Below are 14,500 nucleotides of genomic sequence, written 5' to 3'. Positions count from 1 at the left end.
GTTCTGTCTTGGCATGTGTCTTTTTCTTTCTCCATCTGCTAATGTGGCTAGCAAAGGTTTTTCCATTTAATGTGTCAGGATTGATTGCAGGCAGTAGTTTTAAAGAACCCTTTATGGTAGACTTGCAAATAAATAGGACTGACAATTAAATGAATCTTGGGCTTTCTAAAAAGAATTCTAAAAAGAAAAATAAGATTTGTTTTCAGATTATGTGCCCCAAGGCCTCGTATCAGAAGAGACCTTCTCCATTCTCACACATGGGAAGCAATGATTCTTCTGGTTACCATTTTGCATGTTTTAAGTACATTTGTGTTTTTTTAAAATCTGCAGTCCCATTTCATGGGAAGCATCATTTTAGTTGAACTAACTGATCAATTAAATACTGCAACTGTACAAATAAAGCCTGAGAGTTTGCACATCTAAGTTAATTCTTTGTTGCCTAATGGGGAGTGTGGGGTGGGGGGGAAACCACTAGTTTTTCTAAAGCTTTCTTGCCTAGTCATCTGGATGTAACATTTTTAGCCTACTTTCCTTAAGAAAAGTAAGATTATGAGATCACCCAGCTCTCACACTCTGTATGTGTGTGCCCCTATCAATTTCTGGACCAATATGAACCAAATCAGATACAGTTGTAGGGACACATGACATAGTGTGTGATGATATCATCCACCCCATTCAAGATGGTGGATGCGTGAACATTTGAGGTGCAAGTGGGCTAACTTGTGAACTGCCTAACCGGTTTGGACCAAATTTAGTCCAATTGTAGGGACAGTGAAAGGAAAGTAGGCAGGTTACTTCTTACCACAACTTCTTGTTCTTAGTGGAGCAGGGGAAGGAATCAAACAGAAGCTTTGTATTTCTAATGCTAGTGTTGGTTTATTGAAGCTTCGTGAAAGAGACAGAAATAGATAAGTAGTTATCTCCTAACTTAAACTCTCATTCACCCCACTCATAGACACAGCTAGTTAGCAAATTAGTTGGAATCGTGCTTTGGGAGACCAGCCCAAGCCTCCTCCTCCTCCTCCTTCTTCTTGCATACTGAGAGCCTCTCTCAAAATCATCATGCTGCTGGGATGCTTTTTATAGGCAATGACTATTGTGTGTGGGTCTCCATCTTCCTTCATATTTGAAACAATCTTTTTGGATGCTATCGCTCTGTCCCCCAGAAAAGTCAACAATCTGGTTGTTTCTCAGAAATTGTCTCATTATGCTCTATGACTTTGGGGACACAAAGACCTCTACTTTTCCTTTTGGCTTTGTTTCCCAGCACTAGCTCCTTGCCTCCTGGTAACTTTCACCCACCCATTCATTTCACACATACATTCTAGTTATATATGAAAATGGCTTTTATAAGAACACATCAAGAATAAGTGTAACATTGGTGACATGTAAATGCTATCATGAGACTGTAAGGCTGCAAGCAATAGAACTACAAGCAGGATGGCAGAATGGCCAAATGGCTCTGCGTATGTTATATAAATTTCCCCTGACTGATTGCAGTTGTTTCAGTAGTGTAACCTGCCCCAGAGTTGATTGCTTGTAGTGCTTGTGCAGTACTGTTACTATTGACCAGTTTGATTACTGCCAGAATTTCACGGCATGGTATACTTCAGAAAAGTCAGCAGAATGTTATAAATTCAAATGCCATCAACCAAACTATGGCATTTCACAGTGGTGGTGGGCTCTACAGCCTTGATGGAAGAACTTGAGCTATTGTAAATAATGAATCTATGTTGACAAACACCTTAAACTGTCTGAGACCTGGGATTCTCTTTGGTTTCAGAACACTTGTGGTGTACATGTGTAATCCAACAAAATGTCTAAAGAGCAATCTGCTTCAGTTTGGTTACACGCTTGATGCCCCCAAACCACCATCTTGGATGCCAGCAGCACCAGCCACGTGGCCTGCAATTCCAGCCAACTGATGCTCCTCTCCACAGACCAGATTCAATTGATGGTCCTCTCCACAAACCAGATTCACTGTGCAGTCCCGTCTCCCATGTGTGCTTCCCACCCAGTCAGATCATCTGTGGTCACTGTCAGGTGATCTGGTAACTCTCAATACCAGTTGCAGGGGAGTAACAGCAGGAGAGAGGGCATGCACATACCTCTTGCCTGTGGGCTCTCCAGAGGCATCTGGTGGGTCACTGTGTGAAATAGGAGACTGGACTAGATGGGCCTTGGGCCTGATCCAGCAGTGCTATTCCTATGTTAACTGAAGGCTGATGCCCTCCATGAGTTGACCTGCCCATAGTCCAGAAATGAATGCACTGCTGCCGTCACAGGAACCTAAAGGCAGTACTGTAATGCAACCTGTTTCTGAAAGGGGAGAAGGAGACCCATTATTCAGACATTTATTAATTTATTGAAATTTTCTTATATACCGCTTCCCCCAAAGTGAAGGACATCAGGTTCAATGTGTACATAGTCATACACTTCCAATCTGTACCATAAATATAAAGGGGCCTGTATCCAGTTTCACTTTTAAAATGAATACCTGTACAGTCACTCGTAAAATGTGTACAGAAACCTGTATGCTTGTACAGTGTAATGTCTGAATCTGGCTGCTGTCACACATGAGAGGTCAAAATGTTGTTGGGGCAAGAGAGATGAAATCTTTCTAAAGAGGAGAGGAGCTGTATAGAAAGCTTATTTTCTATTTCTTCTATTTCTATTTCTTTGTCAACTGCATGTTGACAAAGTTAGTCTACTTTTTGTATTAGTTTTGTTTGCATCATGGAATATTAGATATGAATTAGCCACACTCAACAATGCCCCCAAAGTGGATAGCAATGGGTAGCCCCCTTCCTACCCCAATAATGTTGATGCCCTTGTGGGGGAAAATAATTTATGTTATGGAGGTGCAAAAACAAAAGTATACAGTCTGAGGCTTCCTTTCTTTTTTTAATGACACCACAGTGAATTATGGACATCTAAATGTAACAAATAAAACTTCTATTATATGCACATGTATTCAGCAAGGTGGCGAAGAAGGTGTGTAGTGTATTTGTTACTGGGCTTGAAGACGTGTTAGCTTTGAGTGACACCTAAATTTAGGCATAATATCAGTTAGTCTTCAGTAGAAATAATTGTTCATTGGAAGTTGTATGAATAAAGATATCCATTTTGTTTTATTTTTTAAAAGAAAGAAAGAAGTCACAAACATACAAGAGCTAGGCAGGTTCCAGATAATTTATTTATTTATTTAATTATTAAAACTTTTATACCGCCCTTCCAAAAGGCTCAGGGCGGTTTACATTACGGGAAGTACGGAAGCACATACATCGTGTCCCCACTGTAGGGTCTAATCTGGAAAGCACCCCCGGAGAGAAACTCTAAAAGTAAAATTCTTTAAAGGAGCTGAGGTTGCCCCCCTCTTTGCCTTTGTGCTTAATAAGTTATTTATTATCTAAAATGATGTCCTCTCACCATAGACTGTGCCATGAAGGTGCAGAAAACGCAGTGGATCTTTCTTACCTCAGAACATTACAGTGGCAGAATTTAGCCAACTGATTAAGAAGGCTGCTATTCACAAGAGACTTGCCAAGACACTTCCCTCGCTGTTCAAATCCTCACTCAACGCATTAACCTAGAAGGAAATTCTGCTGAACGGAATGGGACTTGCTTCCTGGGAAATACACAAGCTCAGGTCAGAAGTGCAATGGCCATCGATAGAAATGGGTGGAGGGGTTACTTCCAAGTAGACGTACCGGGTTATTACTCTCGCGAGTGCCAAACTATTTTGGCTGCAATCCTATGCACATACTTGGAAGCCCTCATGAACTCGCGAGTAAACATGCGCAGGATCTTCATGTGTACACAACGTAGGGTGTGTGTGTGTGCTGCTAGTTTTGACCTAATGGGCCATGTCCAAGTCCCGTCCCCCTAGCAGTGTTGTTTCCTTCTTCTAACTTTCACAACTCAAGGGAGAGTGAGCCGTCTCTGCGCCCCAGCAGGAGCCCCACCCGGTGGCCCAGATGTGGCGGCGCCTGTGCACCCCAGCAGCCTCCGCTCTGCTAGCTCTCCTCCTGTTGCTGCCACTTCCTGCTTTTCTCCCGTCAGCGGCACAAGCGACCCTGTTGTGCTCGGCTGCCACCGCCCAAGCCCTGCCCAGCCAGGCTGACCTCTCCGCTCCGCTAGGGAGGAGCGATCCCCACCGAGGCGGCCTCCCCGGGCAACCTTCAGCGCGCCCCAGAGCAGACACCATGGAGATTCCCCCGTCCCATTATCCCGCGAAAAGAGCAGCGGGTGTGGTGGAGAACTACATCAACTACCAGCACGGCAGCCCCAGCAAGATCTTCACGGTGCGGGAGGTGAGCCAAGCCAGCCGAGAGGTGAGAGCACCGCCTGCAATGCTGGAGGTGGGGAAAGGCAGGCAAGGCCGTGCAGAGCTGACGGGCGCCTTAAAAGTGCAAAGGGAAGCAGCCAAGCTCGACAGACCGAGAGGGAGGGGGTGTCTTCTTGCTCCTCTTGGAAGGGCATCACAGCCCCCACGTAAACTTATTCCTAAAAGCGCCTGGACGAAATACTCAAGAACTAGTGCTCACCCGTGCGTACAGTAGCTCAGCCTAGCAGGCATCATCCTGGGTGCACACCATGTCCTGGACCTCAGCCAATGCTGTTACTGGGAAACAAAGCCAGTACTAACCGTTGCTGCTCCACTGCTTTCCTCTAGCCCCTTTGAGGCTGCCAAGGTACCTGCCACATTGATCTGTAAGCAAATAGTCCCAAGGAAGGCAGAATTACCTGTTTCAGAGGTTGGACCACGCCTTCCACCACCCCCAACCACAACTTACTGCAACAGGGGGTGATGGGACTGGGAAGTGTAGTCCAAGAGCAGCTGGAGAGCCCCAGGTCGGCCACCAGTTACTTCAACAGGATGCACATGCCCACTGCACCACACTACCATCACCCTGCTTGAAGGTTTAATATAGCTGTTCTAGGCATGCCTGTGCTTTCCTTCTCCTCCATCTCCTCCGGTTTCCCATTAGGAGTGGAAACAAAAATACCCTTAGCTGCAGGAACAAGTCTTGTTATTTACCAAACATGGAAAAAGACTAAAAGGTCAATCGTTGCCGTTTTCCTTTTGCTCGCGACAAATTAATCTGTTCAAAACAGCACAAATCTGGTTTCTCCCCCCCCCCCCGCCGCCACCCCCCCCCCAAATTCCAGCCAACACAGAGAGTGTCTAAAGGACAGGTTTCAATACTTCTGTTCAGGACAGCAAGCCTTCTCATTCCCTTCTAAGCAACTTGTGCCTTCTCCCACCCCATGACTCTTCAGTTCTGAACTCTAGGAAAATAAACTACCACTGCCCCAGTTAGTATTGTTACATCTGCAAATGATATAAATAATGGGGTACTTGAAGCAGCAGCTGCTTGCAAATATTGAGCATGTCTAGCTGAAAGTTAAAGTTCTGAACTCTAGGAAAATAAACTACCACTGCCCCAGTTAGTATTGTTACATCTGCAAATGATATAAATAATGGGGTACTTGAAGCAGCAGCTGCTTGCAAATATTGAGCATGTCTAGCTGAAAGTTAAAATTTTAAAATTGATTTCAAGGAGAGTGTTAAGCAGCTGTTTAGCTCTCTTGTCAAGAGGACTTTAATTATGCTTGACTTTGGCTAGCTCAGAGGTGCTGGTTTTTCTGTGGTCTTCTCTGTGCCGTAGAGGAGTTGTGTTTCAAGACGAATACTGTATCTTCTTATATTTTATTTACTTATTTACTACATTTTTATACCGTCTTTCTGCTTTGACAAAAGCACCCAAAGTGGTTTATAATATTAAAAGAAGCAAATAACAGATTGATAAAATGTTGTCTCAGGCTGTTGGTCTTTTCAGGAGCTGAGGACAAGAGCTCCCTGGCCTGGGTGCCTCCTTTCTTGCCTTCCTTTCTATCGACTAGAATAGCACCACATTCTTAGGAAGAATCTGGTAAATCTTCAGGATTCCAGAGGAATAATGTGTCCTTCTTTCACTTCAGGACATACCAGGTGCTGGGCATAAATATCGCCTTAAGTTTGCAATGGAAGAAATCCTTCAGAAAGTAAGTTCTGTGTCTCTGTTTTATGTTAATAACACCTTGTCTCCCCAAGGCAAACAAGTTGCATTGCACAAGTTTCTCAAATAAGGTCTTTTTAAATATAAAAACAAAGATCCAATGCAAAGATTCAACACAAAACAAAGATCTGCTCTAAGGGTGCAGTGGTGCCAGCATACAGGTGGAGAGTTGGAGACATCTACAATGCATAAAAGAGAAGTGGAGATTTTTTTGTTCATCTTGACATGTTAGTGGCAAGGGAGGAGCATGTTCTAACCTGCATGCAAAACAGCAACTTTGCCAGTCTGAGAGCACCCAAACCTCCGTTGGACTCTGTAAAGAAAAGCAGCTGATTGGCCTCTTCCACCCATACGCCCCATGCAAAAATACTTCCGCTCCCCATCTAGGCAGGATCAAAGAGAGACCCCATGGCAATTTTTCCTGGAAAAGCTCCTGCAGTAGGGAGGGATGTGGGGCTGCTTGTCTTTTGCGGATTGATGTGTGCATGCTTGCAAAGGGGGATGACTAAAGAGTTGCAGGAGGATACAGTGGTGGAGAGTGGCATTGGAAAGGCAGCTCTTTCAAGTCCTTTTCTCTGCAGTTCAGCCACATGAATTGCCCGAAACTCAGCTCTCCTTCCATGCATGTTTCCTTGGTGCCTTGAGAAGAAACTGCAGGGGCAGTGAAGTGTGTGTGTGTTTATGGTTTGTTAAAGCAACATTTTTCCAAGAGAGGAAGTGTTTATCTACTCTGAAATATGACCTAAGGATGGATTTGCATTGAAAAGACATTATTCATTATCCCGGGATGATGGAGGCAGCAACAGGGACTCCTTCTCCCTCCCCCTCCCTCCCAAAATGGGGCACAGACCAGCCCACATGGACATTGGGGGGGGGGAGAAGAAAGGATCCCCACTGCTGCCTCCACTGCCATCAGGAATGTTGTGGCTGCCTCTGTAGCCATCCCTGCTGCTGTGCAGCGGTTTAAAAAGGTACCACCGCATGAATTCCTAAGGGCCCCCCCTTTCTTGAGTATGCTGAAGTTTGTTCCCCGACTACAGATACGCAAAACCATGAATATTGAACCCGTGGATAACGAGGTTTGCCTGTATATTCATTTATTCGATTTCTATACCGCCCTTCCAAAATGGCTCAGGGCGGTTCACACAGAGAAATAACAAATAAATAAGATGGCTCCCTGTCCCCAAAGGGCTCACAATCTAAAAAGGAACATAAGACAGACACCAGCAACAGTCACTGGAGGTACTGTGCTGGGGGTGGATAGAGCCAGTTACTCCCCCTGCTAAATAAAGAGAATCACCACGTTAAAAGGTGCCTCTTTGCCCAGTTAGCAGGGGTTATGATATTTGTGCATGTCCATTATTTTCAACAAAACCATCCCTTGCTGTCAATGTAATATTTCAGATTCAGAGTACATTAAACCTATTCCTTTATATAGGCAAGACACATTACCATGCTTGCACAACCAATTAGATAAGTTGCCTTACTAATACAGCCAATTCCACATACATATTTCACAGTCCAAGTGACTGATCTTATTCAGTTATCAGGTACAGAGTGAATAAACATCAAAGCAAAATGTGTTCCTCTTTTTTTTTAATTGAATATTAGAAATATACATTTATGTTACAGCAAGATGGTACAACAGGATAAAGAAACATTGCCATATGTACAGTTGGTATAAATTTTTGGTATATTGATCATATTTATGTATTCATCTTCTTAACCATTTCAACCAAGATCTTACTCAGATTATAATAAACCTTATTTGTCTCCTCTGTATCTATAACTGGTTTCCATACCTGCTTAAAGTCATATCCATTTAACTTTTGTCGCATATTATTACACCGAAATAAAATGAATTCTTCAATCATATTTTCCCATATTATTTTATACCAGTAACTGATGTTAAGATTTTCAGCAGTTTTCCAGTTACGAGCAATTAATGCTTGAGCTGCTAGTATAAGAAACCTTAAAACATTATTATCCAATTTTATATTATTTCCATTAAACAAAAACAATAGTCCCTATTCTATATTAAGCATCATCAAAACTCTAAATTTGGTTCCTATTTCATTTTCCACTGCTTGCCAAAATCTTTTAACTCTTACACAGTCCCACAACATATGTTTATAAGAACCTAATTCCATACACCCTCTCCAACAGTTAGCATTAGAGATGTTTTTATCTTCGCCAACTTCCTTGGTGTCATATGCCATTTAGTTAATATTTTAATCCGTTGCTCCCATATTGTAACATTACTTGTCCATTTTAAAGGTTTATTTAACTTTTACCCAATTTACTGAGTCTATACAATTTCCTATATCCTGTTCCCAGGAAAGTTTCATTCCTAAAAACGAGAACGCATCAAGATTCAACAAGATGTTATATAATTTTGAGGTAGCTCCACTGGAGTTAATTAATAGCTCTTCATACACCTGCTCAAAATTAACCAAAGAGTGAGTTGCAGCTGTTTTAAACTCAGAATTATATAATGTATAACTAATTCTATTTGTAAATAACCAATATTTATCATTCACTGAAGTGATCCTCTTAATCAAATCTATCTTTGGCAAATTTGAGGTCCTTGAGTAGAAATCCTTAAGTTTAATAAAACCATTTTCTCCTTTCTAATAAGGGTGACATTGTTGGAAACAATTTATTTTGCCATTTTTTCCACACCATATAGGGTTACTTTGTTTTTTCTTCCCTTTACCTAAATTATTTATCAAAGGCAGTTTGAGTAAATTATCCTGTAACATTATCTCTAAATTCGCCCACTTTGCCTGGGGGTCGCGGTGCATATGTATAAGTTGTGTAATGTGATGTGCATCAAAATAAATATTCAATTCTGGAAAACTCCCAATTCTGGAATGAACGTATGTCTACCAGAAAAGAAAGGATAATCCTTCCTCAAGGGGTGTAAAGCTCTAAATTGATCAACTAACCCATAATCAAGTAAATGTGTCCTCTTTTTAAAAAAATTGTAAGAACTTGCTTCTACTAGTTACAGGTTTTAAACCCGTAGAATTATTTTTGCAACAGGACAGTCCTGTGAACTGCACAGCTGAGATACTTTATCATCGTGGTGACCAACATGTTGCTCCAGAAGTGCATTATACAGTGGAAGGAGAGTTTGGCAAAAATACGGAGGAAGCGGATAACAAATTTTATAACAGGATCAAGAACCTCTCAGAACCACTGGAGGCTCACAATATTCCAGGTTAAAAACAAGATTTCTGCAGTGTAAATTTTCACTTTATGAATGGGGCTCTGGGGTGAATCTAATTATGCTTAATAGAGTTTTAAAATTATTGATCATTTCCAGACCACTAGTTGGTAATTTCCTTTAAACCAGGAATAGGCAAGCTCAAGTCACCTAAGCTTAGGATGAAGAGGAGTTGGGGTGTAATTTAGTATGGCCATCCAAGGCCAACCTTGTACTGCGCAATCTATAGGCCTCCTGGCCCTAGTTCAACCTTTGGGCTCTGCCAGGTAGGCAGATCTATCTTGAGCAATGAGCCTATTGCTCCTCATACAGAATAGGTTGTTATGTGCACTGGACAAGTTGTGAACTACACAAGCGGTGTCATAGCTTTATTGTATATTTAGCTAGTCTTATTCAGTTCTGCTACATGTAAAAATCTGGTGTCCAGTGTAGAATCTGAAGAACCTCTGCTTTCATTTTTTAAAAGAGCAAGTTTGTAGTCCTTATGGACAAAATACGTTAGGAAACCACTACTCAGCATTCACATGTGGTTCCATAAGAACAGCCCTGCTGGATCAGGCCCAAGGCCCATCTAGTCCAGCATCCTGTTTCACACAGTGGCCTACCAGATGCCACTGGGAGCCTACAGGCAGGAGTTGAGGGCAGGCCCTCTCACCTGCTGTTATTCCCCTGCAACTGGTATTCAGAGGCATCCTGCCTCTGAGGCTGTAGGTGGTTTATAGCCCTCCTACAAGTAGCCGTTGATAGAACTCTCCTCCATGAAATTATCCCTCTTAAAGCCATCCAGGATTGCATCTTGTGGCAGAGAATTCCAAAGTGTTTTGTGCAAAAAAGTACTTCCCTTCGTTGGTCCTAGATTTCCTGGCAATCAATTTCATGGGATGACCCCTGGTTCTAGTGTTACGCGAGAGGGAGAAGAATTTCTCTCTCTCCACTTTCTCCACACCATGAATGATTGTATAGATCTCTATCATGTCTCCCCACAGTAGTCTTTTTTCTAAACTAAAAAGCCCCAGGTGTTGTAGTCTTGCCAGATCGACAGTTAATAGGCCTATATCTTTTTTAGAAGCACACTGGACATGACTACCTGTCCCTGTCACGTGATCATAATCCCTCCCACGTCTTATCATAACCACCTAGCCATCAATCTTGCCGTCTCTAAATTTAGCCACTACTCTTCCTGCTGTAACTATACCTATTTTCTTGCTAAACAAAAAAGTGCCACGTTTTAGATGCAGAATAAAGCATGCACATGGTCAGAATGATGGAAGACAAATGCAGTTGCATGCATATATAACAAGTGGCATTTGTGCTGTTTTGGACTGATCAGAGCACCATGTTACTTATTTATCTAATCCTAACAATGCTGTATTCTAAACTCCATATTGCAAATGTGGGGGGGGGCAGGGACTGAGAGAGATTTTTACAAGCCGTTCCCCAATTCGTAGCTCAGTCTCTTAGCCAATAGGTTACAACAGCGTTATTTATTGAATGGCACAGCTTATTTTGAGCATAGAGTTCAGGGCAGGAAAGGAAGGATTGTGGCACAGAATGCAAGTGTATGGACTACTTGGGAACCATGATAGAGATCACAGTATAGCTACCTAATAGAAAAGAGGACACAATTTAAATAGTTACATAGTTCAGGATTTCCCCTTGTTCAGTCCTTCTTCCTTTCTGTTGCCAGATAGCCATGGGAACGTATCTGAAGAAATGGAGCCCATTCGGCACTTAGCCTGGGTTGCCTGTGGTTATGTAATATGGCAGAACTCAACAGAAGACACGTGGTACAATATGGCACAAGTTCAAAGTGTTAAGCAAGTGGTAAGTTAACGTATCAACAAATACATTTGTGCAAGTTGTCCCTATGGAGATACCTCATAGTCAAACTCTAGCTTATTGGAGTGTGAAGGGAAAATCTGTCTGCATTCATGTTAACCTGCACTCCAGAAGCAAGTTAAAATTAGGGATGTGTGAATTGGCTTGAAATAGATCCAGTTCGCACTTGAGCCAGCTCAACTCAGGGCGAAGGCTCGCCCTCGAGCCAAACTGGCAGGCGGTGCAGTCTGAGGGCAAGTTGAGCAAGGCCTCGCGAGCCAGCTTGACAAGGGGAATCCAGCAAAGTTTCCCCTTCAAGTACAGGGCAGAGCTTGTACTTGAGGGGATGAGGGAAAGTTCTTAGTTTTTTAAAGGAAAAAAAATAGCATTTAAAAACTGCCACTATGCAGTGCAGACTGAAGAATAAAGAGTGGCAGTGAGGAGGGCTGTGGAGGTGGTGGCCCACAGGGCCTCCTTCCCCAATCCCACTGAGTGGGCTTGCTGCAGCCCATTTTGGAGGCAGGTTAAAAATTGTTCTTGTTGGCAGTGGCATGCATTCTGGTTAATTATTGGTGCACAGTGAATTAAACACATAGCTATTCCATCAAGTGACAAATACTGGGCCTTACTTGCAGATATTCTCATAGTTTCCCTCTAACATTTACTATTCATGTTTTTAATGGCATGCTGTCTTATTTAAGAAAAACTATTTCTCATCTATACTTCTGATCAAGCACTAAAGGAACTGAGGTCGCAGAAATCGAAGAGAATACAAACCAGGGAAGGCATCTCCATAGCAATTTTAAAATTAAACAGAAACAAGTAATGAGTCAGTTCTAAACCAAATACCGGTAAATTGTTTATGGAAACAAGAGCAATTCTCCTTAAGAGAGAATTTAATCATTTTTCTTTAATTGTTTAAGCAACCAGAGATTGTTTCAACTTGGGGCCTTCACTTCCCAAATGTTTGTGTGGTTACATGAAAGGAAGAAAGAAAACCCAAGTCTCTGTTTAATCCTGCTTGTTTAAGACATTTTATAGAAGTTCACTGCACTTGAACGACAGTTGTACTTTCTGAAAGCAGAGTATATGTGTGTATTTTATTTATTTATTTCCCCTTTTCTTTCAGAAAAGAAACGATGACTATCTTGAATTTTCCTATGTAATTTTAATCCATGATATTGTCTCCCAAGTAAGTAACATTATTGTAACATAAAAAGGGGAGACTGTATGTCCCCTGCTTACTGAGCAAAGAGGCACCTTTTAAAAGTGGTGATTCTCTTTATTTAGCAGCGGGAGAGTAACTGGCCCTATCTATCCCCAGCATAGCATCCCTCCAGTGGCTGTTGCTGGTGTCTAGCTTATGTTTCTTTTTTAGATTATGAGCCCTTTGGGAACAGGAAGCCATTTTAAAAATTTATATCTATGTAAACCTCTTTAGGAACTTTTTGTTGAAAAGCGGTAAAAAGTATTTGTTTTATTCATATGCATTACATAACTAAGGTTTGAAAAGTTAGCACTGAAAACAGTGCATAGAATTATCCGATGATTTAGCGAGAAGAATTTCCTCTCTTTTTGGCTACCCATATTCTACACCATGCTCACTTGTAGCTCACAACATTTTGTGAACAACACATGAATAGAGAGGAAGGGAGAAAAAAGCAATGTAGTGGCTTGAGAAGGATTTACTGCACAGGATTCTTACCCAGTGCTCAGAGATTATACATAGTTCCTTGACTACTTTAATACCTTGATTTTTCCTAATATTTAGTTGTTGTTGTTGTTGTTTTTAAATCAACAGGAGATTATTCCTTGGCACATGCAAGTTCTCTGGCATCCACAGCATGGCGTGAAAGTAACACGGAACAGTCGCCAGCCAAAACGTGCAGAACAGGATTAATGGCACACCCTCAATACTACTATTAGATGTTTTAAAACATCTATAAACTGCTAGAATAAGAGCTGCACAATTTACTCTTGCCCTGAAACCCTTGCATTCCATGTAAACTCTAAAGGACCAAAACAAAACTCTCTTGATTTCATGCTTACTAGAAATCGTGCTTCCTAGAAAGGCTCGTGCTTACTAAAGTGAATACTTATGGTACAGCTGCCGTAATGCTCTCTCTAAAGACTATTTAGGTTTTCTCGTAACACAAGAACAACCATATTCTCTTTCCATTCACTGAGCGTAGGCAGGCTGGCCAGCCCCATAAGGTCCATTGCATTCTTGGTCCTGAGGGACCTTACAGTCGACAAGACCTTGAGTTGTCTCTCCTGCGTCAGGTAGGCCCAATGAGGCCTGGTGTCAGTCACCACACCCATGTGATCTAACTTCTGGGACGGAGACAAGGAACTCTTCTCCAGGTTGATTATGAGCCTGTGTTTCCGCAGACACTCCAATTAGGAGTGTCTGTGGACATTCCTTAGGACCTGTTCCTTGGAGGAGGCTTTCATCAGGGTGACATCCAGCTAAGAGTACAGGTAGATGCCATGGGTGTGAAGATGCGTCACCACCAGGAAGCACTTTGGTGAAGACCTGAGGACCCAACACCAGGCTGAAAGGAAGTGCATGATACTGGGAGGGCTTCACACCATAGCTGAACCAAAGAATCCTTTGAACGGGCGAGGAAGGGGAATGGGATCTACCAGCTAGGGCACAGCAGGTGCACAAGATTAATAACAAACTACACTCTGCTAGTCACATTCATGAAATCCCTCAGGGTTCCCATAGTGAATCCACCTCTTCTGCAGTCCTCCCTTTTGCGGGGGAAGGGGGTCCCAAAGACCCAAGTGACAAATGAAGTGGCCCTTCGCAAATCCTTTCAGGCCTCTGCTATGTGTTTTAGAACCTCCATCACCAACTCTCTGTTCTCCAGGGCTGTCTATCTGTGGGTGGAGGAGTTGGCCTCCACTGATTTGATCCCTAAGTTTCTTAAGGACAGTCTAAAGAAGATTGCCTTGTCAGCCACAGTACTGGCAGACTCTTCTTTTGACACTGTCCAATTTTGCCCCAGAGACATGGTTGCCAACGCTGTTGCCAGGGAGAATATGTTGCTACATGATTGGGACGTCAACACTGGCTCCCAGGTGTAGTTGGCCAGATCCCCCTTCTTGGTGTGTGTGGTGGGGAGGAGTTGTTTGGTGAACCACTAGACAAGATCCTGGTAGAAACTAGAGATAAGAAAAAGGCTCTGCAAGTTCAAGGTTCCACCCTCCTGCCAAAAGCACAGCATCTTCCAAGTATCAGCAGAAGTCCCAAGGTATAGAGGATTTGCATGCACTTCTTCGGAACCACCCACCACTTCTGCCAAGAGTCCCAGGAAGCAGTCTTCCTGACCAGAAGCATCCTCCATCCAACTGTCAGGCATCCTCCATCCAACTTTCTTTTCGC

The 14,500-nt window shown here is 42.7% G+C and overlaps 1 protein-coding gene across 1 annotated transcript; it reads left to right on the top strand.

Annotated features, from left to right (window-relative positions):
- The first annotated feature begins 3,917 nt into the window (after positions 1–3,917).
- On the top strand, positions 3,918–13,213 carry LXN (latexin). The gene is made up of 6 exons (XM_053288397.1): positions 3,918–4,334; positions 5,986–6,048; positions 9,108–9,285; positions 10,979–11,115; positions 12,239–12,301; positions 12,911–13,213. Exons 1-6 carry the CDS (start codon positions 3,978–3,980, stop codon positions 13,007–13,009), a joined length of 897 nt encoding a protein of 298 aa, XP_053144372.1. The 5' UTR covers positions 3,918–3,977; the 3' UTR covers positions 13,010–13,213.
- The last annotated feature ends 1,287 nt before the right edge of the window (positions 13,214–14,500 follow it).

This window comes from Hemicordylus capensis, chromosome 2 (assembly GCF_027244095.1).
Source record: "Hemicordylus capensis ecotype Gifberg chromosome 2, rHemCap1.1.pri, whole genome shotgun sequence".
Lineage (NCBI taxonomy): Eukaryota > Metazoa > Chordata > Lepidosauria > Squamata > Cordylidae > Hemicordylus > Hemicordylus capensis.
This window is presented reverse-complemented; position numbering and strand designations above follow the sequence as displayed.

Bases quoted from the DNA above. Each gene is read 5' to 3' on its own strand.
- LXN (XM_053288397.1), top strand. From the start codon at position 3,978: ATGTGGCGGCGCCTGTGCACCCCAGCAGCCTCCGCTCTGCTAGCTCTC. The intron at 6,049-9,107 runs GTAAGTTCTGTG...TTTTTGCAACAG, and splicing joins TGGAAGAAATCCTTCAGAAA to GACAGTCCTGTGAACTGCAC. The intron at 11,116-12,238 runs GTAAGTTAACGT...CTTTTCTTTCAG, and splicing joins TTCAAAGTGTTAAGCAAGTG to AAAAGAAACGATGACTATCT.